At 33.4% G+C, this 19,524-nt stretch overlaps 2 protein-coding genes across 3 annotated transcripts; one reads left to right on the forward strand and one right to left on the reverse strand.

The window, feature by feature from the left end:
- Positions 1 to 4,813: 4,813 nt before the first annotated feature.
- Positions 4,814 to 8,443, reverse strand: LOC122317829 (probable alkaline/neutral invertase F). The gene is made up of 5 exons (XM_043134865.1): positions 8,115 to 8,443; positions 7,174 to 7,556; positions 6,501 to 6,932; positions 5,635 to 6,193; positions 4,814 to 5,380 (listed from the first exon to the last, which is right to left on the reverse strand). The coding sequence occupies exons 1-5, from the start codon at positions 8,239 to 8,241 to the stop codon at positions 5,085 to 5,087; spliced, it is 1,797 nt and encodes a 598-aa protein (XP_042990799.1). The 5' UTR covers positions 8,242 to 8,443; the 3' UTR covers positions 4,814 to 5,084.
- Positions 8,444 to 15,597: 7,154 nt separating this feature from the next.
- LOC122317830 (microtubule organizer protein 1-like) lies at positions 15,598 to 18,959 on the forward strand. 2 transcript variants are annotated; one of them, XM_043134866.1, is made up of 5 exons: positions 15,598 to 16,031; positions 16,157 to 16,268; positions 16,967 to 17,040; positions 17,139 to 17,666; positions 18,559 to 18,959. In XM_043134866.1, exons 1-5 carry the CDS (start codon positions 15,828 to 15,830, stop codon positions 18,664 to 18,666), a joined length of 1,026 nt encoding a protein of 341 aa, XP_042990800.1. In that variant the 5' UTR covers positions 15,598 to 15,827; the 3' UTR covers positions 18,667 to 18,959. The 2 variants fall into 2 exon arrangements, with proteins under 2 accessions (XP_042990800.1, XP_042990801.1); XM_043134867.1 differs by having other exon boundaries at positions 15,893 to 16,035.
- The last annotated feature ends 565 nt before the right edge of the window (positions 18,960 to 19,524 follow it).

A 19,524-nucleotide genomic window follows, 5' to 3' on the forward strand; every position in this document is an offset into this window, starting at 1 on the left:
ATCAACATAAATAACAGGAAAAATATACCTACTCCCATTGATCCTTAAATATATATATTGATCAACAAGATTCTCCTTGAAACCGCAAGAGGTAACAATCTCATCAAACTTTAGGTACCATTGTCTCAATGCCTGCTTAAGCCCATAAATGGATTTATTAAGTTTACATACCATGTGTTCCTTTCCTTCCACTTGAAAACCATCTGGTTGCATCATGTACACATCCTCAAATAGATGTCCATTAAAAAAATCTGTCTTGACATCCATTTGATGCAACTCAAGATCAAAATGAACCACCAATGCCATAATAATCCGAAAAGAATCTTTGGTAGAAATGGGCAAGAAAGTGTCCTTATAATCAATGCATTCTCTTTGGTTAAAACCCTTAGCAACAAGCCTAACTTTATACTTTTCTATTTGACCTTCAAAATTATACTTGATCTTGAAATCTCATTTGCAACCAATTAGCCTATGGCCACCGGTAGTTCAACTAAGTCTCATACAACGTTTCGACACATCGATGTCATCTCATCACATATAGCATCCATCCAATATGAAGATTGAGGACTATCAATGGCCTCTTTAAAAGAGGTTGGATCAAGAGACATATCAGTATTAAACTAATGCTCCTACAAATAGACAATATAATCATCAGAAATTGCTGGTCTACGACTTCTCTGTGATCTCCTCAAAACAATATCATATGTTCTAATATCAACATCAGCTATAGTGTCAACAATATAGTCTTGGACAACAGTACCGAATTCCTCTGTCAATGGTGGCGCGGCCATTGATGGAAAAGTAACTAGAACAGGTATAACAGCACGCTCCTCCCTAAATAAAACTTCACTTGGCATTGAACTCCCACTGTCACTAACATCCTAAAAAAAGATGGCTCAATCAGATTTAATAATTCTAGTAATATTAGAAAGGCAGTAGAATCTAGAGCCTCTTGATCCCACACAATAGCCAACAAAATAACCAATAATGGTCTTAGGATCAAGTTTCTTCTGTTGAGGATTATAAGGCTTTATTTCCGCTTTATAGCTTCAGACACAAAAATGATGCAAACTAGGCCTTTTACCTGACCATAACTCATATGGAGTTTAGAAACTGATTTACTTGGCACTTGATTCAAAACATATGTAACAGTTTTCAAAGCCTCACCCCATAAAAATTCAAGCAAAGTGGAATGACTAAGCATACATCGCATATCCATAAGAGTATGATTTCTTATTTTTGTAATACCATTCTGTTCAGGAGTTCCAGACATTGTGTACTGAGCCTCGATACCACATGCATCGAGAAATATAGCAAAAGGTCCAGGATTTCTACCAGTTTCATCATATTTCGCATAAAAATCATCTCCTCTATCCAATCTTATCACTTTAATTTTCTTATTTTTCTGGAGTTCTATGGTAGCCTTAAAAGCTTCCAATGAGTCTGATTTTTCTTGAATGAGTTCAAAACAACCATAGCGAGAATAATCATCAATAAATGTAATAAAGTATCAATAATTTCCTAAAGCGGCAGGTGAAATGAGACCACAAATATCAGTATGAATTAAATCTAGAACATCTTGACTTCTACCAATCTTGTGCTTTCTAGTTTTCACTAGAAGTTTCCCTTTGATACAAGCAACACAAGTTTCAAAATCAAAAAATTTCAAGTTAACTAGAATGCCATCTTTAATTTTCCATTCTTTCTTTAGAAATATGACTCAAACTTTTATGCCACAACATGGAAGAATTCTTATTAGATCTAGTACGTTTAGAGCCAACTACAGTATTCACAATAGAAACATTAGAAGAAGCAGGATCTAAAGCAGGAAGCAAGTCAATTTTATATAAACCATCATATAAGGTAGCAGTACCAACTATAACATAATCATAGAAGATTGTAGCCTTTCCATTTCTAAAATAAAAAATATATCCACATTTGTCCAAAACAGAAAGAGATATTAGATTTCTTTTGATGAAAGGTATAAAAGCAGTATCAGACAAGTTCAAAACATGTTTAGAAGCCAAAATAAGTCTAACTGTACCAATGTGTTCAACTTTGACCTTCACCCCATTGCCCATATTTACTACTAACTCTTTAATAATTGGTTTTCTGCGGTTCCTTAGTTCCTGCAAAGAATTTGCAATGTGAATGGTTGCACCAGTATCTAGCCACCAAGTATTAGAAGGTACCTTGACTAGATTAGACTCAAAACATACTAGTAGCGAATGTGTACATTTCTTGTCTAACTAAGCTTAAATTTCCTACAATCAATCCTTATGTGCCCAAACAAATGACAAAAGTTACACTTTCCCTTAAAAACTTCATTCTTAGGCCCATTTGGAATACTCATACTAGCTTGTTGAGGAGACTTCCCAGATTTCTTCATCTTATGGAAGTTGCTACCATTACTCTTGAAGAACTTCTTCTTCCCTTTATCAATAGTTACCATGAAAGCAGCATGAGATTTGGCCCTTTTTTATCATCTCCTCTACTTGAGTTGTAATAGCAATCATTTCACTCAAGCTCCATTCATCTTTCTGAGCATTATAAGTGGTCTTGAGTGCATCAAACTGAGGTGGCAAAAATTCAAGCACTTGCCATACAAGAAAGCTATCTGATAACTCAACTTTCATTCATTTGAACTTGTTAAAGAAATGAGTAAGCTTCATGATGTGCTTTCGGACTCCACTAGCCCCATCATAGGTTGTGGTAGTAAGAAATTTCATCAGAGTTCCCTTTTCTACCTTATCAAACTTAGTAAATTTCTTCCCAACGGCATCAAGATATTCTTTAACACTATCAGTATCAGCTATGCTCTGCTTGATAGACTTGTCAATAGTATATTTCATAATCATGAGACAAGTCATATTAGAATGCACCTATTGCTCATAACGAGTCTTTTCAGTTGTAGAACTTTCGCTAGTGGGCTCAACAGGCGCATCGATCCTCAAAGCCAAATCCAAATTCATAATAGCCAAATTAATAGTGAGAGACTCATATCAATCCTCATAATTGGTTCCCGTCAGACTCTTGATGGTAGATAAAGAGAGAGACAGAGCCGCATTGCCATAAGCTGAGGAGAATATAATAAAAAATTATTATGTATGTGGAACAAGAAACATGCACCCATAAATGTCTCATTTAGATAACCTTATATCCATGTCAGAGTCTTATTCAAAATAGACTATTACGCACTATACTAGAGTTCAAGATACATTAAAAGGCTCTTACACATGATAAAACAAAATAATTAAATATAATGACTTAAAATGACCTGCTACCGAGAGGATAGGACTACACCATCAAGTGCCAAGCACTTAACTATTATCTTTATCATCATAAGCATCTACCAAAAAATGATTTGCCGATAGGACAAATTCACTATCTGTATGGATCTTAGTATAATATCATTAAGTGGAAGCATGATCGATAATAATAACTCCGATAATTTGTTATTACTAGTCCCATGAGAGGTGGGTACATAGCCACTCAAACCATCGATATTACAACAAAATGACATAATCCTTCAAAAGAGTATCTCTATACAAGATTCTTTATTATCACAATAAATTTATATATAAAAAAAATTCTAAAGTAGTATAACAGTACTATTATACTACATTTGAACAAAAATATTCTCCTTTTTTTTATAAAAAAAATAATATTATTATTATAATCGGTCAAACTGGGTCAAATCATGCAGTCAAACTTGGTCAAACCAGATGGTCAATGGGTCATGGGTGTGTCAAAGTTAAATGGGATATTTCATCTCATACGAATGGGCCTTGCCCAATCAGTCCATTTATTTTTCTCAATAGTACTCCTTTATGACAAGGGTCTAAAAACACATGGGCCAGATCATTATAAAAAAATATCTTTTAATTAAAATCCAATCCACACCTTATATTCATAATAGAAAATGACCCATACTTAAAACCAAGCCCAAGACTTGAATTAGAAACCTACTCGGATATATAATTCTTTTGACCTGAGTTATTGTAGCAAAAAGAACTTTGGCGCCGCAACTATTTTGGGCACTATTCCAACCACCAGTTCGGCCAATCGAACCATTTTACTGGTAGATCTGGATAAGGGACGCTGGTAAGGACATTTTTGGCATCCTCCCATGTCTCTGGTAGTGCATATTACTCAAAAAATCGAGAATACAAAAATAGAATAAATATTTTTGGCTACTAAAAGTGACGGTTTTTGACATTTCCAGTGAGCTACACACACCGGCATTGGCAATAGAAACTCAAAAATGAAATTTTTTGGCTACCCAAAAACTCCAAAATATATATATATATATATATATATATGAACTTGAGTGGTAAAAGAAAAAAAAGGCAAAAAATGTATTTCACAAAACATAAACTTATTTCCTAACAAATTTGACAAGTTTGCTCTGATACCACTTGTTGGATTTGAATAAATCCGAGATCACCAAGATCTCTTGTCAAATCTGTGAAAAAAATTAATAAGAAAACATACCTCCAATCACTTGTGATGGATTTTCCATAGAGCTTTAGAGTTCCTGTAAAAAAGGAGAGAAGTTTGTTTTTATGGAGCATCACTACTTCCTGCCCCTTATGTCTGTGTGTTTTCAATTCGCGTCTAAGCTCCCTTATTTTTTAAGGAGAAGAGAAAAGGGCCAGCATAACACACATAGAATTCAATGAGCTAGTTCTATTCAATTGGAGTGAGAGTAGGGGCTCCATGTGTCTATAAAATGGCCCATCTCATTATGGGTCTAATGATTAAATTATAATACTAGCCCATTATAAATAAATACAACATCAAGAGCATAAACTTATTGCAATTTTTAAGACCCAAATGCAAGCTTGTTCTGCCGAATCACAATCATAAATATGTGTCAAAGCCAAATAATTGTGGAAATATGGTGACACGAAGCATAAGTTTATCACACTTTTTAGATAACAAAAAATAGCCACCCTTCAACCTGTGAAGTGCATTAATTCCATTGTTTCATGTAGGATTTAACATATCCGTGTATTATTGGTCAAATGTTGAAGAACGAGAAAAGAGATATATTTGAGAATGGAGATAGGAGTTTGGACTTGTCAAAAAGTACAGGAGGCAGATCTTTTTATAAGGGGTTTCATCTGCTTGTCTTCCCCGAGTGATATCATTCCCAAATGAGAAGGGTCTTCAAGCATCATCTTGGCCACCAAGTATCCTGCAATTGACCAGGTTTGGAACTTTCGAGCCTGCTTTCCAACATACCTGCCAAGCTTTCCATCATAATATTCTGCCCAGTGGTCTTTGGACAACCGGATTTCGGCAAGTTCAATGGCATTTCTTGCTATCTGTGGACGTCCGGTCTTGATACATGCAGCTGTGAGCAGCCATAAAAGCACTGCAGAGAAAGACAATTGCACGAACTGAATATCTCGGAATATCTTATTCAATGGCTAAAAAAAGAAGAAAAAAAAAAAAAAAGAAGAAGAGCAATGATATTGAAAAATACACTTTGAATGCTAGTTGTATGGCTCTAGTTAAGCCTAAGCTATATTTCAAAGCATGTCATAGTTAAGAAATCATATGCCCAAGTTTATGACACCTTAAGTGACAATCTTATCCAAAACTAAGAAAATCTAGGCAGAAGCTAACCTGGCCAAGAGCCTCCATTATGGTAACTCCACCTAGTGTTTTTCGGGTCACAGCCAGTTATAATTCGCCATTCATGACGTTCAAATGCTGGGTAAGCAATTTTCAATGGCATTTCTCCAACCAACTCTTCCCAACGTGATTCAATGAGATCCATTATAGCTACAGATTGTTCAGGGGTTGCCAAAGATGACAAAATTGCCATACAGTTACCCAAGCAGAACCAACGGAAATCCATTTTTGCTGGACTAACGTTCCCAATGAAGTAGCCACCGCGACTTGGCATGAAATCAAACACCCAATCCGGAAGAGAATCAGGCATTACATTAAACTTGTTAACAGCAGTATGAGAGTACTCTTCTGTTTTGTACCGATAAATATCATTGAGCTGCTTCAAATCCAGCCAAAAATAACTCCTCATGTGATAACTAAGAGCATGGAGACGATTAACTATTCGGTCCACAAATTCCTTCCCTGCTTCATCTTGCTTAAGTAAAACCAAAGCACATCTTAAAGCCATAAAGAAGAGTGCTTGAATTTCAATAGGGTATCCATATACTCCCTGAATGATGAAGAATTAGACAATTAAAGAATACAGAAGAATACCGAGACATCATGGGAAAGTACATGCGCACCAATCAGACTCTGGTCCACAAAATAACATGGTGCTGGATACCAAATGCAAGAAATAACAAAGTAGCATTTTTAAAATCAGGTATTGAGAGCGGGCAGAAAAACTTCTAATATATAATCGATTCACAATATGTAAAATTAAATCTTTTCATCTTAACTGCCTGTCCAATTTCGAACGTCACAATTTCTGTTTCGAAGGTTATTTATTATATCACAAATTATGGAAATAAACTAACCATTCTTCTGTCAATCATGCTGCATCCATCAGCACACAGCAGAGTTGGGAAAGTATCAAAGCCTTCTGAGAGACACAAACTCAGAATAAGGCGCATACCCTTTTGGCATTCAGGCATGTCTGCCAAGGAAGAGTCCCCTGTATGTTTTGTATATGCACGAAGTAATATAATCCACCAAAATCCAGAATCAACGGGAGCTACTCTTCCTATTGCACTCTCACCAAAGTCTGCAGTCAAAGTTTCATAGTTTCTTTCTGGATCGTGGATCACTTTAAAACTTGCAGGCATAACTCCTTCTCCTAGTTTGAACTGATCTATCATCTTCTCCCTTGATTGAAGGTGAAGAGTTTTCAACAGAAAATTTTTTACTATTTCATCCTCCCCATTCATCAAAAAAGCCAGGGCGCTTGGTACAAAATCTCTAACAAAGACCTGCCATGTAAAGTAAATTCAGTTGTTTTCGGTGCTCAAAAAGAAGAATAAAATGCAAAGAACTATTTCAGAGAAAATTGTAAGAAATGTTAAAAGAACAACAACAACAACAACAACAAAAAAAAAAAAAAAAAAAAAACAACTCAAGAAGTTTTCAATGGATCAAACATCTTAGTTTCTAACAAATATCAGAATATTACAAGTTAGTTTCAAGAACTTTTCAATGGAAATTGGGATTCACCTGATCATAGTTAAGTTCTTCAACAGAATGGTCAACTGCGGCAATGGTCCCAACAGGTTGCCCCCGGAAGTAAACCAAGGAACGCCTCAAGGCTTCCCATGCCTCAGCTACCATGGGATGTGACTCAAAGTGGCAACTCGATCTGGGTGTATTAAAACCAGACCTTCTACAGGGAGAAGATCCATACTCGAGATGGTCTACGATGGGAGCCGAATTGTCCGCATATCCGCCATTTGACCTTCCATCAAAGGATCTATTTTTCTCTACATGAATCGGCCTTGGTCTGTCCAATGACCCCAAAATATCAAAGTCTTCGATTTCAAATATAGAGCCTGACGTTTCAAAACTCGTCTTACTCCCATTTTGGGACATATTCGTGACACCTGATGACATTCTTGAAATGTCAATACTCAAAACCTCAAATACCCACTACAAAATGTATGTTACAAAATCTACACTTTGGTAGCTGAGAAAGAAGTTAATTTGCAATATAAGCCATAGACTTCCAAAAGTCAACCAACGAACGGTTAATTGTTGTACTGCATGGAGTAAATGAGACATACCTAGAAAATGAGGCGATTTGAAATGACAGGAGAAAAAAGTTTTGCCATGAAACAACTTTAGGCCCGTTTGGATACAGGAAAACGGTTTCAACTCGTATGAAAATTTTCTTAAATTTTCAATTAAAATATAATAAATAATTTAATTTTTTTAAAATTTAAAATAATAATAATATTAAAAAATAATATTTTAATAATATTTTATTTAATTTTTATCTAAAACTATCTCTCCTATCTCACCATCGAGACTACACCTTAAAATCCATAAACGATATTAGCATCATATATAATAAAAGATGCTTATCGCTTAAAAAAAAAAAAAAGATGCTTATCAGAATCAGACAAAATTATGAACCTTAAATGCCAAGAAAGAAACCTAACTCAGTGGAAACTGGAAAGATGCCTCGGAAGCGCCGTGGGCTGCGGAGAAACAGAACGAATAAGAAAACAAGCACGTTTCCAGCAAGCCACGGTTTTCTTTTCTGTGATATGTATTATATAGTGGCATGGCGGGTACGTGAAGTTAGTCGTGGCAAAACCTGCTATCGCTGGTTAGAACATGTAACTCGATCGGCCGATGCATAGCCGGTGAAGTTGTTTATCGGGTAGAGGTGAACATCTCGGGAACTCCGATGATGGGTTGGGAGGTCGGTCCCTCACGAACTTTTTCTTTTTTCAACTTCTGACAACAGACCTCTCGTTACAAACTATAGAATAATGATATTCTTGCAACTAGTTTATTAACGGTTCACAATTTCGGTATTAAAAGAGTTTAAAAAATTAATAAATAATTATGTAAATTAGTTTTTATAATTTTATAAAGTAAGATACCACTTTAACTCTCAATATTATTTTTTAAAATGATCCTTAGAATATTTTATTTAATTTTTATACTTAATAGTTAAAAAAATGATGCTTAGTAAAGTTATATGTATTTTTTAATTTTTTTTATTAGTTAAAGATGCTAAAAAAATATTTAAAATAAAATAATAAAAAAATAATTTTATCAATTTTATTAATTATAAACTGATACAATTGTAAAATAATTTTATTATCTTAATTATAAATCGGTTGTAAACCGGTTGGATGGGTATCATTGTACCAAACTATAACCTGTTTGGTCGGATACACTGTCTACCTACTTCACTGGCTATTCTTCTATTTTTTATGGTTCATTCCTGTCAACTGTATATTTTTTCCAAATATTTTTCAAACTGACGCATGAATCATCAATTATCAAGAAAGTAAAATAAACTTAAGAAATTGTTTTTAAATGAATTTATGAATTTTTTTTTAAATGTTTAAAGGAATTTTAAAAAATACAAAATAAAAAATATATATTTTGCACTCATCGGTAAATCCTCACGACCTCTCATTAATAAGTTTCAATCATATCAATGGATGCAATGCATTTGATTATGGTGTGATGATGGGCTTAATCTAAAAAATAATTGATTTGACTTGGCAATGGACAACAAATGTGGCCATTTGCAGCAGTTGTAGTTGTGGATGCTTTGTGAGTATTGCAATGCCAAATAAAAAAGAAGTAATTTGTAACTCAATACTATTACTCATATCTCTGGTTGGGATAACCGCCTTCTCAAAAGTCAACACCCTGAAACCCATCTTCTGAAGGGAAGTATGCTATCATGCTGAGTTTCCTATATGAATAATGATGAGGTTACTATCTTATTACTATTTATCTATTATTTTTTTATATTTAATTTAATTTTTTATTTTTTATTTTATTTAATAATTAAAAAAGGGATTATTAGAAAAGTTATATCTTTTTATAAATTTTTCTTAGTGATTAAGGATGTTAAAAAAATACTTAAAAGAAAATGATAAAAAAATTTAAAATGAACTTGGGTGGTAGATGGGTAGTAATAGTGTAATAACTCTATCACTACCCTTTCTATATACATACTTGATAGATAAGAAAATTTCTATTTATAAGTAAGTGTGGCTATTGGTTAACACACATAATAAAGTATTTACATAATATAATTTGATTAAAAAAATTTAAATTTAAATTTTACAAATCAAATCTTATTATTTAAGTTACATGGATGATGTGTTCTACAAACCAGTTTAAAAATAGAATAACTTGATAGATAAACCTCTCATTGCAAAGACAATATATATCTTCCCACATTTGCTTGTAATCTCGAGCTCCATTAAATATAGAATCATGTCCTACCTTAACCCAAATAATCGTTGAGCTTTGAATATAATCTCAATAACTACCTTGAACTCATAATTATTTGATTACCAAACATATGTTAGCAAATCAAGTCTAGATAGATATAGGGGTGTCAAATCGTATAAATGGATCGTATTTGTGTCGTATTAAAGTATATATATTATACTATATAGGTCAATCTTAACCCGACCCGTTAAGCTTATCGTGTCAAAATCACAAACCCTAATATGACCCATTAACATAACGGATCGTGTTGTGTCAATCTGTTTTGACCTATTAGTAAATATTATGAAATAAGTTAACATAACATAATACGACCTGTTTCAAACTATTTATGTAAATTAGTTGAATAGGCCTGAAATTAACCTATTTGACTTGATTAAATTTAGTAGAATTTTATATAAATATTAAAATTACAATATTTATAAAAATTATAAAACTAACTATAAGTCTAAAATTACAATCTAAATAATAAAAATATCGAAATTAAAATTCTAACAATTTTATTTTTAGGTATAAGGGTATAATTGTAACTTAAACTTTCTTAACGTGTTATAACGGGTTGACCCGTTAAGCAATCGTGTCTTAACGAGTCAATTCGTTTTTTACCCAAACCCGTTAAGACTAAACCATAACCCGCTATTATCGTGTCGTGTTCGTGTTGGGTTAACGGGTCATGTAACATATTGCCACCCCTAGATAGATACAAAGACATTTGATTGAGGATATAGTTGTTGTAGTTAGGGGGGAGTATCGGCCGGTCCGGACTGGCCATTTTTGGACCGGACCGAATTGAGTCCGGCCCGGTCCGGTCCAATTTTAAGAGGACTGAACTCATTCAGTCCGGTCCCGGTCCGGGGTGACCGAATGAAAAAAAAATAAAAAAGTAATTTATATAAATAATTTTATAAATTAATTATATAATTTTTTACTAATACTAATATTTATAATTATATACTAATACTAATATCTATACTAATACTAATAGTCTAATATGGTATTAAAAAAAATAATATTAATAGTCTAATATTATAATATACTATAGTTATACTTAAACTAATATAGACTATATAGTTATATTAAATACTATAAGTAATACTAATACTAATATATAGCTAAATCATTATAAGTATAACTGTATAACTATATATATTTAGTATGAATGCATTATTATATTCTTTAATTTATAACTATAATATATAGTACTACTATATATTAATATATTAACATATTATAAGAGTTATAGTATAAATTATAATATACTAAATCACTATAACAATATAACTAATACTAATATATAGATATACTATTAATCTAGTATTAATACTATTATATAGTTATACTTTTCACTATAATTAGTATTGATATATAGCTATACAGTTGTACTAATACTATTAGTCTATTATATAGTCTAAGACTCTTAAGTCTAATATAGGCTATATGGTTATAGCCTATAACTAATACTAATATTATTAATACTAATAATGTAAAAAATAGTTATATTAACTGATTGATTTAACATAACTAATATTATTGATATAATATAGCTATACTAAATTACTAATAGTCTAATAAAAATTATTGATAGTTATACTAACTGATTGATTTAACATAACTAATATTACTAATACTAGTATAAGTCTATAACTATATATATTACTAATAGTTATAGACTATTAGTATAGTCTATAAATTCTTTTTTTTTTTTTTTGATAAGTTAGTCTATAAATTCTTATAGACTATACTAATAGTCTATACTAATCATAAATCATAATACTAATACTATAAGTAATACTATACTAATTTATACCATAACTCTTATAATATGTTAATATATTAATATATACTAGTACTATATATTATAGTTAATAGTTATACATTAAATAGTATAATAATACATTGATACTAAATATATATAATTATAGACTTATAATGATTTAGTTATTATAAATTTACGATTAGTATAGACTATAGTATTTCTATATTACTAATCGTAATATATAGACTATATTAATAGTCTATAACTAATCAGAAATTCATAATAACTAAATCATTATAAGTCTATAATTATATATATTTAGTATCAATGTATTATTATACTATTTAATGTATAACTATTAACTATAATATATAATACTAGTATATATTAATATATTAACATATTATAAGAGTTATGGTATAAATTATAATATATCATATATGTATAAATTTATAATATGTATTAGTATAGTTAACTTAATATGTAATATGTTAGTATTAAATCACTATAACTACATAGAGTATTAGTAATAGGAGTATTACTATTATTTAATATAGTATGACATAGAGTATTAATAAATGTGTGATGTTTGAAGAGATATAGTAATGCTAGTATATTACATATAGTATTACTATTGTTACATATAGTTATTAGTTATAGTATTAGTACTAGTGTATTATTAGTTATAGCAAATAAGTTAATAACTATTACTAATTTACTATATACTAATAAATTAATAGTATTAGCATATTACTAATATATATTAATATATATAATAGTATACTATATATATATTAAATATATCACAATATAATTACATAAGTATTAAACAAAATGTCATAGGATTTAAAAAAAAAAAAGTCAACCGTAGATCGAATGGACCGATCGGACCGGACCGTCCCAACCCTTAGAGAGTTCGGTCCGGTCCAGGGTGGGAAAACCCTGGACCGAATAGGTCTGGTCCCGTCCGCAAAACCGGACCGGACCGGACCGAACTCACCCTTAGTTGTAGTACCTTTCTTCTCTAATATCTTTGTAGAAGCCACGTACAACCCCTCCTGCATGCCCTCCAGCCTGTTCCGAGGCAGGGAAATGAGCTCCTGCTCTTCTCATCCTCCCCACCTCACCACCAACTCCAATATCCAACCGGTCTCTCCTTTATGTGATTTTTTTTTTTTTTTGGTAGATTTTTAGACTCTTTTTTTACTTTTGTATAAGAGAAATGATTTATACAAGCCTCAGATCGACAAATTCCATGCAAGCCTTTGCAAAAAAGTGAATCCTATCTTAAAAAAGTATAAAGATAACCTATTCTTTATTAGGGGGACCTACTTTTTTATAATGGCTTGTTTATTTGGAGCACGTACCTAGCATTACTCTTTGTAGAAAGATACTTGAAGACTCAATTTGTTTCCCCCCAAACTCTACCTGTGACTGCTTGTTGGCTCCACCCATCCCTCTAGCCGTCCACATTCCAACGATCTTGGCCCAATCACTAAACAATGAGCTTGTGAGCCACACACACTTTCTCTGGTTTGCATCATTTCCTCCATTCAAAACATCACAAATTGTTAGAGCATTAATATTGGTGAGAGGGGGTTAATTTCCCCTCTTAGCTGCATAGGGTCCATTTCCCTCAGGGCCCAAGCCTGCATGGGTAACCCAAACACAAAAGTTGCAAAGGAATGAGGGCCAAACATGGCCTAAGAAGGCCTACCAAATATGGTGACTAGTGATGTCACATGTTCGAACCACAACTCAAACCACCAAACAACAAGTACACCACATTAAATGGCCGAAGGGACCAGCACGCAACGTCAGAGCTGGACGTCCACCCATTCCTGTAACTACGATAGTGTGCGTACCTCCCCGTCACCTACCACAAGAGACAAATGAAGAAAAAAATAGCGATTCACATACAATACGGCAAGGCTATGATTGACATGAGTCATAGGGATGAGCAAAAATCTAAAAATCTAACTCCGCTCCAACTCCAACAAAATGTAGTCGGAGTCAGATTTTTTTTCCTTAATTTTGTAGTTGAAGGTGTCATTAGACCGACTCTAACTCAAAGCCAATCTGACTCCAACTTTATGCACAGACTCTGACTCTGACTTTGCCCTTTGACTCTGACTCCAATATTGTATATATGTTATAAAAATATATATTATCTATACTAGTGTAGTTATATAGTTATATAATTAGAACTTATATAGTTAAATTCAATAATATACTAGGATGAGCTAATTATTATAAAATAATATATTTATACTATAATATAAATAGATGAATGATAGTTTAGTATATGTAAATATCATAGTATTACTACCATGCATAATCAGGTGTCGAAATAAATTAGACACTAGTATTTAAATAAGTCTAGTATAATAAATCAATAACACAAATACTAATTTATTAAAATATAATAACATTAATTAAACACTAGAAAGTCTGGTATATAATTAAGCTAGAAATAAGTTAGGAATTAGTATAATAACATGTAATTAGACACTAAAAATAATATGTAATATTATAGTATGATGACATGTAATTAGACACTTAATATAAGTCTGGTATAAAAATAAGTTAGATATTAGTGTAGAAGTAAATTAGAAGTGAATGATTTAGTTTTAGTTTTAAATTTTTTGGAAAAATTGAAATTTGAAAGACCATAATTTTTATTTGTAAAAAAAGGCTAAATATGAAGCTAAAAAAAAAAGCCCAAAACTAAAAGCACAAGTCCAACTCTAGCAAATCAAAGTCTTAGTAGAAGTTCAAACTTGAACTCTAACAAAGTCAGAGTCATAGTCAGATTTAGGTGAATCCAATTCCAACTAAATCGGTGCTCACCCCTAGACATGACAGAGGAGAATCCTGCCACTAGTACAATGCTCAGTACCTTGCACAATCTGCTAGCAGTGAGTGGGGGCTAGCATGACCAGATATATAAGCACATCCCTAGCTCAGGTAAAGGTGTTTAAAACTTTGATCTCGGCATGTACCCACTTTATTGAATATTTTCTCCCAACGCACTTCTCACAAAAAAGTATTCTGACTTATGTATCAGAAGTGCCCCTCACCACCCTGAGTCCTCATCTTAATGGATCTTGTAGGTCATCGAGAGGAATTGCCGAGTTGCCCAAGATATGAAACACAATATCAACAATTAGCATAGGCAAATGTAAATACAAACAAAGATTTAGTTAAGAACTCCACTAAATTGTCTACATTGAAAGAGCCAAATGCTTTTTCTTTTTTTTTTTCTTACAAGCTACAGTAAATCTACATATTTGGACGGTTACTACTCGTCGTCTATTGAATATTTTGAGTTATTTCTCTCTCTTCCAAAATATTATTAGGTTGGCAAAAAAAAAAAAAAAAGATAGTTAGCAAATAATAATTTAATTATTAATTAATATATGGTCAGAATAATTGTAAAATATAAAGAAAATTTAAAAATAAATATTATTAAATTAATAATATTTTATGAAAATCTCTCTTAAATGAGATAAATAAAAAATAAAACATATAATTTTAACCAAATTTTACCTTTGCACCTACCCTAATGCTGATGCTCCCGTCCCCCTCAAACGCCCGCCACACATCGCTCGCCAACAAACCACCCAACACCCATGGGTCACAGGCATGGACACGTGTAGCACACGAGCCACGGGCAACAAAGCAAATGGTCACAACCTGCCACTTTTCCGGAATGAAATTAAACTATAAACTTTATTTATACTAACTTTAGTAATATGTGTCAATAACAAACCCGTAAATGGAATTTTTCTTCCGAATTACCTCAAGCTGACGTGGCGAGTAAAAGTACCATAGAGTACCAACCGGAACTTCTCAAATTCAATACAAAAAGGACTCCGCCGTTATAAGAGAGGCTAGCCGACTCGACCGTTGCTACTTCCTAAGCCCTTCTATTCCTTTAACGGTCATATTTTGCACTCTCAAACATCTTCTCCGTCTTCTTTCTTTCTTCTTCTTCTCCTCCTTCTTTTGCGTTGCGAATCTTGCGATTGCTCAGCCGTATCTCGCACTTCAACAGTCTTATTTTACTCTGCTACTGGAATTTTCTTCTTCTTCTTAGTTTATTATTACTATTACTGTTATGTGACTTGGTATGGGCAAGAATAAAGGCTCCGAAATCTCCTCCTATCGACGGAAATGGGACAAGATTTTCCACGGTCTCGTGGATATGTTGCAGAGCCAACAGGCACAGCTCGAGACCCTCGCTATTGAGAGGAAACTTCTAGAAGACCGTATCAGAGTGCAACACGAGCGATGGATCTCGGACGTTCGCCTCTACGAAGACCGGATTTCTCAGGCATGTACGAATTTTTTAAAAATACGTTGAAAATTTTCCTTTGGAGTTTGAAAATTTAGGGCTTCGAGATTACCTCTAGCGCTGTTTCTAATTTCTCAGCCATGTTATTTTAATTTCTTGCGCAGATGAATGGAGATTTGCTAGTGCAAGAAATGACACACTCGCTCGAGGCGGCCAAGTCAGATTTTGTCGCGAGTGTGAAGCGGAGAGAGGCTTTTCTCGAAAACTTGAAATTAGGTTCGTGTTTCTACTTAATGTTACGGTGGTTTCCAGATTTCCTTAACAAAGGCCCAGGCTTCGATTGAATTACGACGAGTTAACGTAAAAGAAAAGAGATGAGGGATTGAAGAGATTTTAAGAACTACGAGTTGTATTATCTCTTCCTGTGATTTCTCAGAAATTTAGTGGAGCATTGATTTCCCTCACATACTAATTTACGGTTTGAAAAAGTAAATAAGAAGCATATTTTCTTACAAGAAGCATGAAAAATAGGTCCCAATTGTGGTTCAAAGGCCTTTTTTATTTTTGCATTGTGCTGCAAGATTGGCTGAAAACTTTTTGCCTTTCTTTGCCTGCTCAAATTGCCATGGATGTTAGTTGAAACACAATCACCCAAAGGGCCAAAGTGGTATCTGATCCTAAGTTATGATGGACAAAAGGCCTGTAGTATTTCATTTAATTTTGTTAAGGGTTCTATGAAATATGCTTCAAATATGAGTCACACTGCCGTCTTCACCATGTTTTCATGTTTTAGTTTATAGACAAAGATGATTGGAAATCATATATTTTTATGAGTGTCTTCCTTTACATTTCAGTTGGGTAGTGAATGTTGATAAAAATTGTCAGATTTGGAGAGAATACTGTCGGTGGTTTTGGGATTCATATTTACCGTTGCTTCAGTTTCTACGAGGTGATTTTATTTTCCGTTATTGCAGAACATGCAGAGAGTGAGTTGGCAGATTTCAAAGCATGGCTTGACTACCTTTCTCATAAATCCTCTGACCCAAAAGTATGTTCCATTACAGTATCATTGATATAGGTTTTAGTTTGTCTGTTAAATGTTGTCTAGAGCTTCCAATTTATCTAAGAAAATTCGATGATATGCAGGCAGAAGAGCAGTGTTCTAAGATATTGGAAGGTGAAGTAAGGAGGTTAAAGCATGAATATCAGAAGCTTGCCTCGGAAAAGAGTTCCGAGGTATCTGCGCTGTTGACAGAGAAGGACCTTCTGTGGAAGCAGTATAAGATTTTGGAGAATGATTACAGCAATAAATTAAGGAGTCATCATTCTGAAGTTACACAAGCTAATGAGACGATAACAAAGCTGCTTGGCAATATGGAGCAACTGCAGTCACTGAATGATAAAAAGGATGAAATGATAGCAAGACTTAGAAATAAAGTGACTAAGATGGAGGTTGATACAACTAAATTAAATGAAGAAACTTTCAGACTCTCCCAAGAGTTGGATTCGCTAAAGCCATCTAGAGTTGTGGCTGAAGTTACACCTATTTTAAATCGTTGTTCAGCAGGAGCTAAACCCTGTTTGGGAGCCAAGAATAGTGGCAGAAGTAACACAAATGTCAAAAAAGAATCATCTGCTGCTCAAGTCCCTGATTCTGTGAAGGAAAATGAAAAGGTACTTGTGAAGTGAACTAGTGTTCTTTGCCATAACATGGTTAAAATTACTATATCCCTTCACCTATTCTAGATGGTAGTTGACCCAGTGAAAGTTCCTAGGATGTTTTCATCTGCTTTTGAGGGCCTTGGCAAAATGTTCAAGTTAAATTGCTCTTACCAGCAATAACAGGTTTTTGTGCATGATAGGAAATCTTACTTTGAAAAAAATTAATTTGAAGCAATTTGCTTAAGCATGTAATATCTTAGATTAAAATTTCAATGAATGATGCAAGTTAGCATTACTGGCTACACGAGAAATGTGGCGACAGTTTTGCTATCCACAGTGTTGTTCGTGAAGGTTACTAAAAAAAGGAAGTCGTACTTCTGTTGACTGTGTTATGAACTTAGAAGGTAAAGTACGTTGTTTTGGACATCTTAACCTTTTCAGTGTCAAGCCATTCTTCCGTATGAATTAATTTATACTGTTCATGACCGAGAATAGGCATCAAGCATTAGAAGTAGGCAGGCTCCTTTTTTGAGTCTTAAGCTGTTTGTGCTTATGCGAATGGGCTGTGACATTGTCTGGCCATGCCCGAGCAAGGGCTGCTGAAACTTCTCTTTGTTCTGTGCGTTCGTTAGTTTCTTCCTCCAAGGGGGTCAATCTCCTGGGAAGCAGATGATGGAGTGTCAACTTATGCACACAGAATAGACAGAGCATGATAAGTAGGCATCCTTTTTATTCTCTAATCCATGCCGAAACCTATTGGTTTGATTGTTTTTAATTTAATGTTTATAATCAAAATTGAACTTCTATTGACATTTCTATCGCGAAGAAATACCTTTTTCCCTTACTTTGTACAACAAGAAAGGCTAGCTAACATGTCAAAGCTTTTTCCTTCTTTGTTGATCAGGGAAGCAGAGGTTCAAAGAGAAAAGGAGCTGTTGTTATCTCCATTTCAGAGACCCCAAAATTGTTCTCATCCAACTTCAAGGTTCCAAAGCTGAAGGCGATAAGATGATGACTCTTGAACAGCATCTTCCATCCCTGCCTGTCATTTGGAAGGGGTTGTATAGCAGCTTAATTGTCATTTGTTATTTGTTTGTTGAACTTTTACTTATGGCTAATGTTGTGATAGCCTAATACTTCTATGTAACTATTATTTAGTCGTAGTCTGATTTTGTCTGCTCATTGCTTTCAATGAGTAGAACAACATATATTAATTTTCCTTGTATGTAACATATATTAATGTTCATACTCATATTGAGGTAGTGCACAGGAACCGGCCCTCCAGGGTCGATCTATTTTCGCTCATTCTCTGCTTCTCAATGTTGTCCTGCTGTTATGTCTGCTAGACTCGAGATATTGGTAAAGAGTTTTATTACTCGTCATTTCACACCATGCATATTACATATCACACTTTTTTTTAATTCTTTCTAAACTAATTGAGTTTTTTTTTTTTACTTATCATCCATAGACTACTACACATTTAATAAGAGAAAAAAAATTATGTGTGGGGTGTGATGATTGATGAGTAAAATTTTTCATTAGTAAGATATCTGTGAAGGGAGATAAAATATCCCATACCCAAATAACAAAGCCCAACTCATCAAAGAGCCCCACTAGAAGACAATGAGAGAGAAAGAAGAGAGAATGAGAAAACAAAGAAAGGAAAATGTGTCAAGAAAAGTAGAGATGTTACGTAAATGAGAGAAAATGAGTCATAAAGCAAGGGAGGGTAGAAGATAAGAGGGTTTCTGCTAGAGGACTAGAGGGATTTCTTTTTCTCAAGCTTCTTCAACCCCGCAGCAAGGATTCCAGCAACGAAATCTTTTCAAAAGAGAGCATTACGATTTCTATTATATAGCGAGGATGAGAA

The sequence above is a fragment of the Carya illinoinensis genome, chromosome 8 (genome assembly GCF_018687715.1).
Source record: "Carya illinoinensis cultivar Pawnee chromosome 8, C.illinoinensisPawnee_v1, whole genome shotgun sequence".
Classification (NCBI taxonomy): Eukaryota; Viridiplantae; Streptophyta; class Magnoliopsida; order Fagales; family Juglandaceae; genus Carya; species Carya illinoinensis.

What these genes read in the sequence shown, in the direction of transcription:
- LOC122317829 (XM_043134865.1), bottom strand. Translation starts at nt 8,241, where the DNA reads ATGCCACTATATAATACATATCACAGAAAAGAAAACCGTGGCTTGCTG. An exon ending in AAGAACTTAACTATGATCAG is followed by an intron (nt 6,933 to 7,173) that starts GTGAATCCCAAT and finishes TTTACATGGCAG; the next exon opens with GTCTTTGTTAGAGATTTTGT. An exon ending in GCATGATTGACAGAAGAATG is followed by an intron (nt 6,194 to 6,500) that starts GTTAGTTTATTT and finishes TTCATCATTCAG; the next exon opens with GGAGTATATGGATACCCTAT.
- LOC122317830 (XM_043134866.1), top strand. Translation starts at nt 15,828, where the DNA reads ATGGGCAAGAATAAAGGCTCCGAAATCTCCTCCTATCGACGGAAATGG. An exon ending in ATAAATCCTCTGACCCAAAA is followed by an intron (nt 17,041 to 17,138) that starts GTATGTTCCATT and finishes GATGATATGCAG; the next exon opens with GCAGAAGAGCAGTGTTCTAA. An exon ending in CTGTGAAGGAAAATGAAAAG is followed by an intron (nt 17,667 to 18,558) that starts GTACTTGTGAAG and finishes TTTGTTGATCAG; the next exon opens with GGAAGCAGAGGTTCAAAGAG.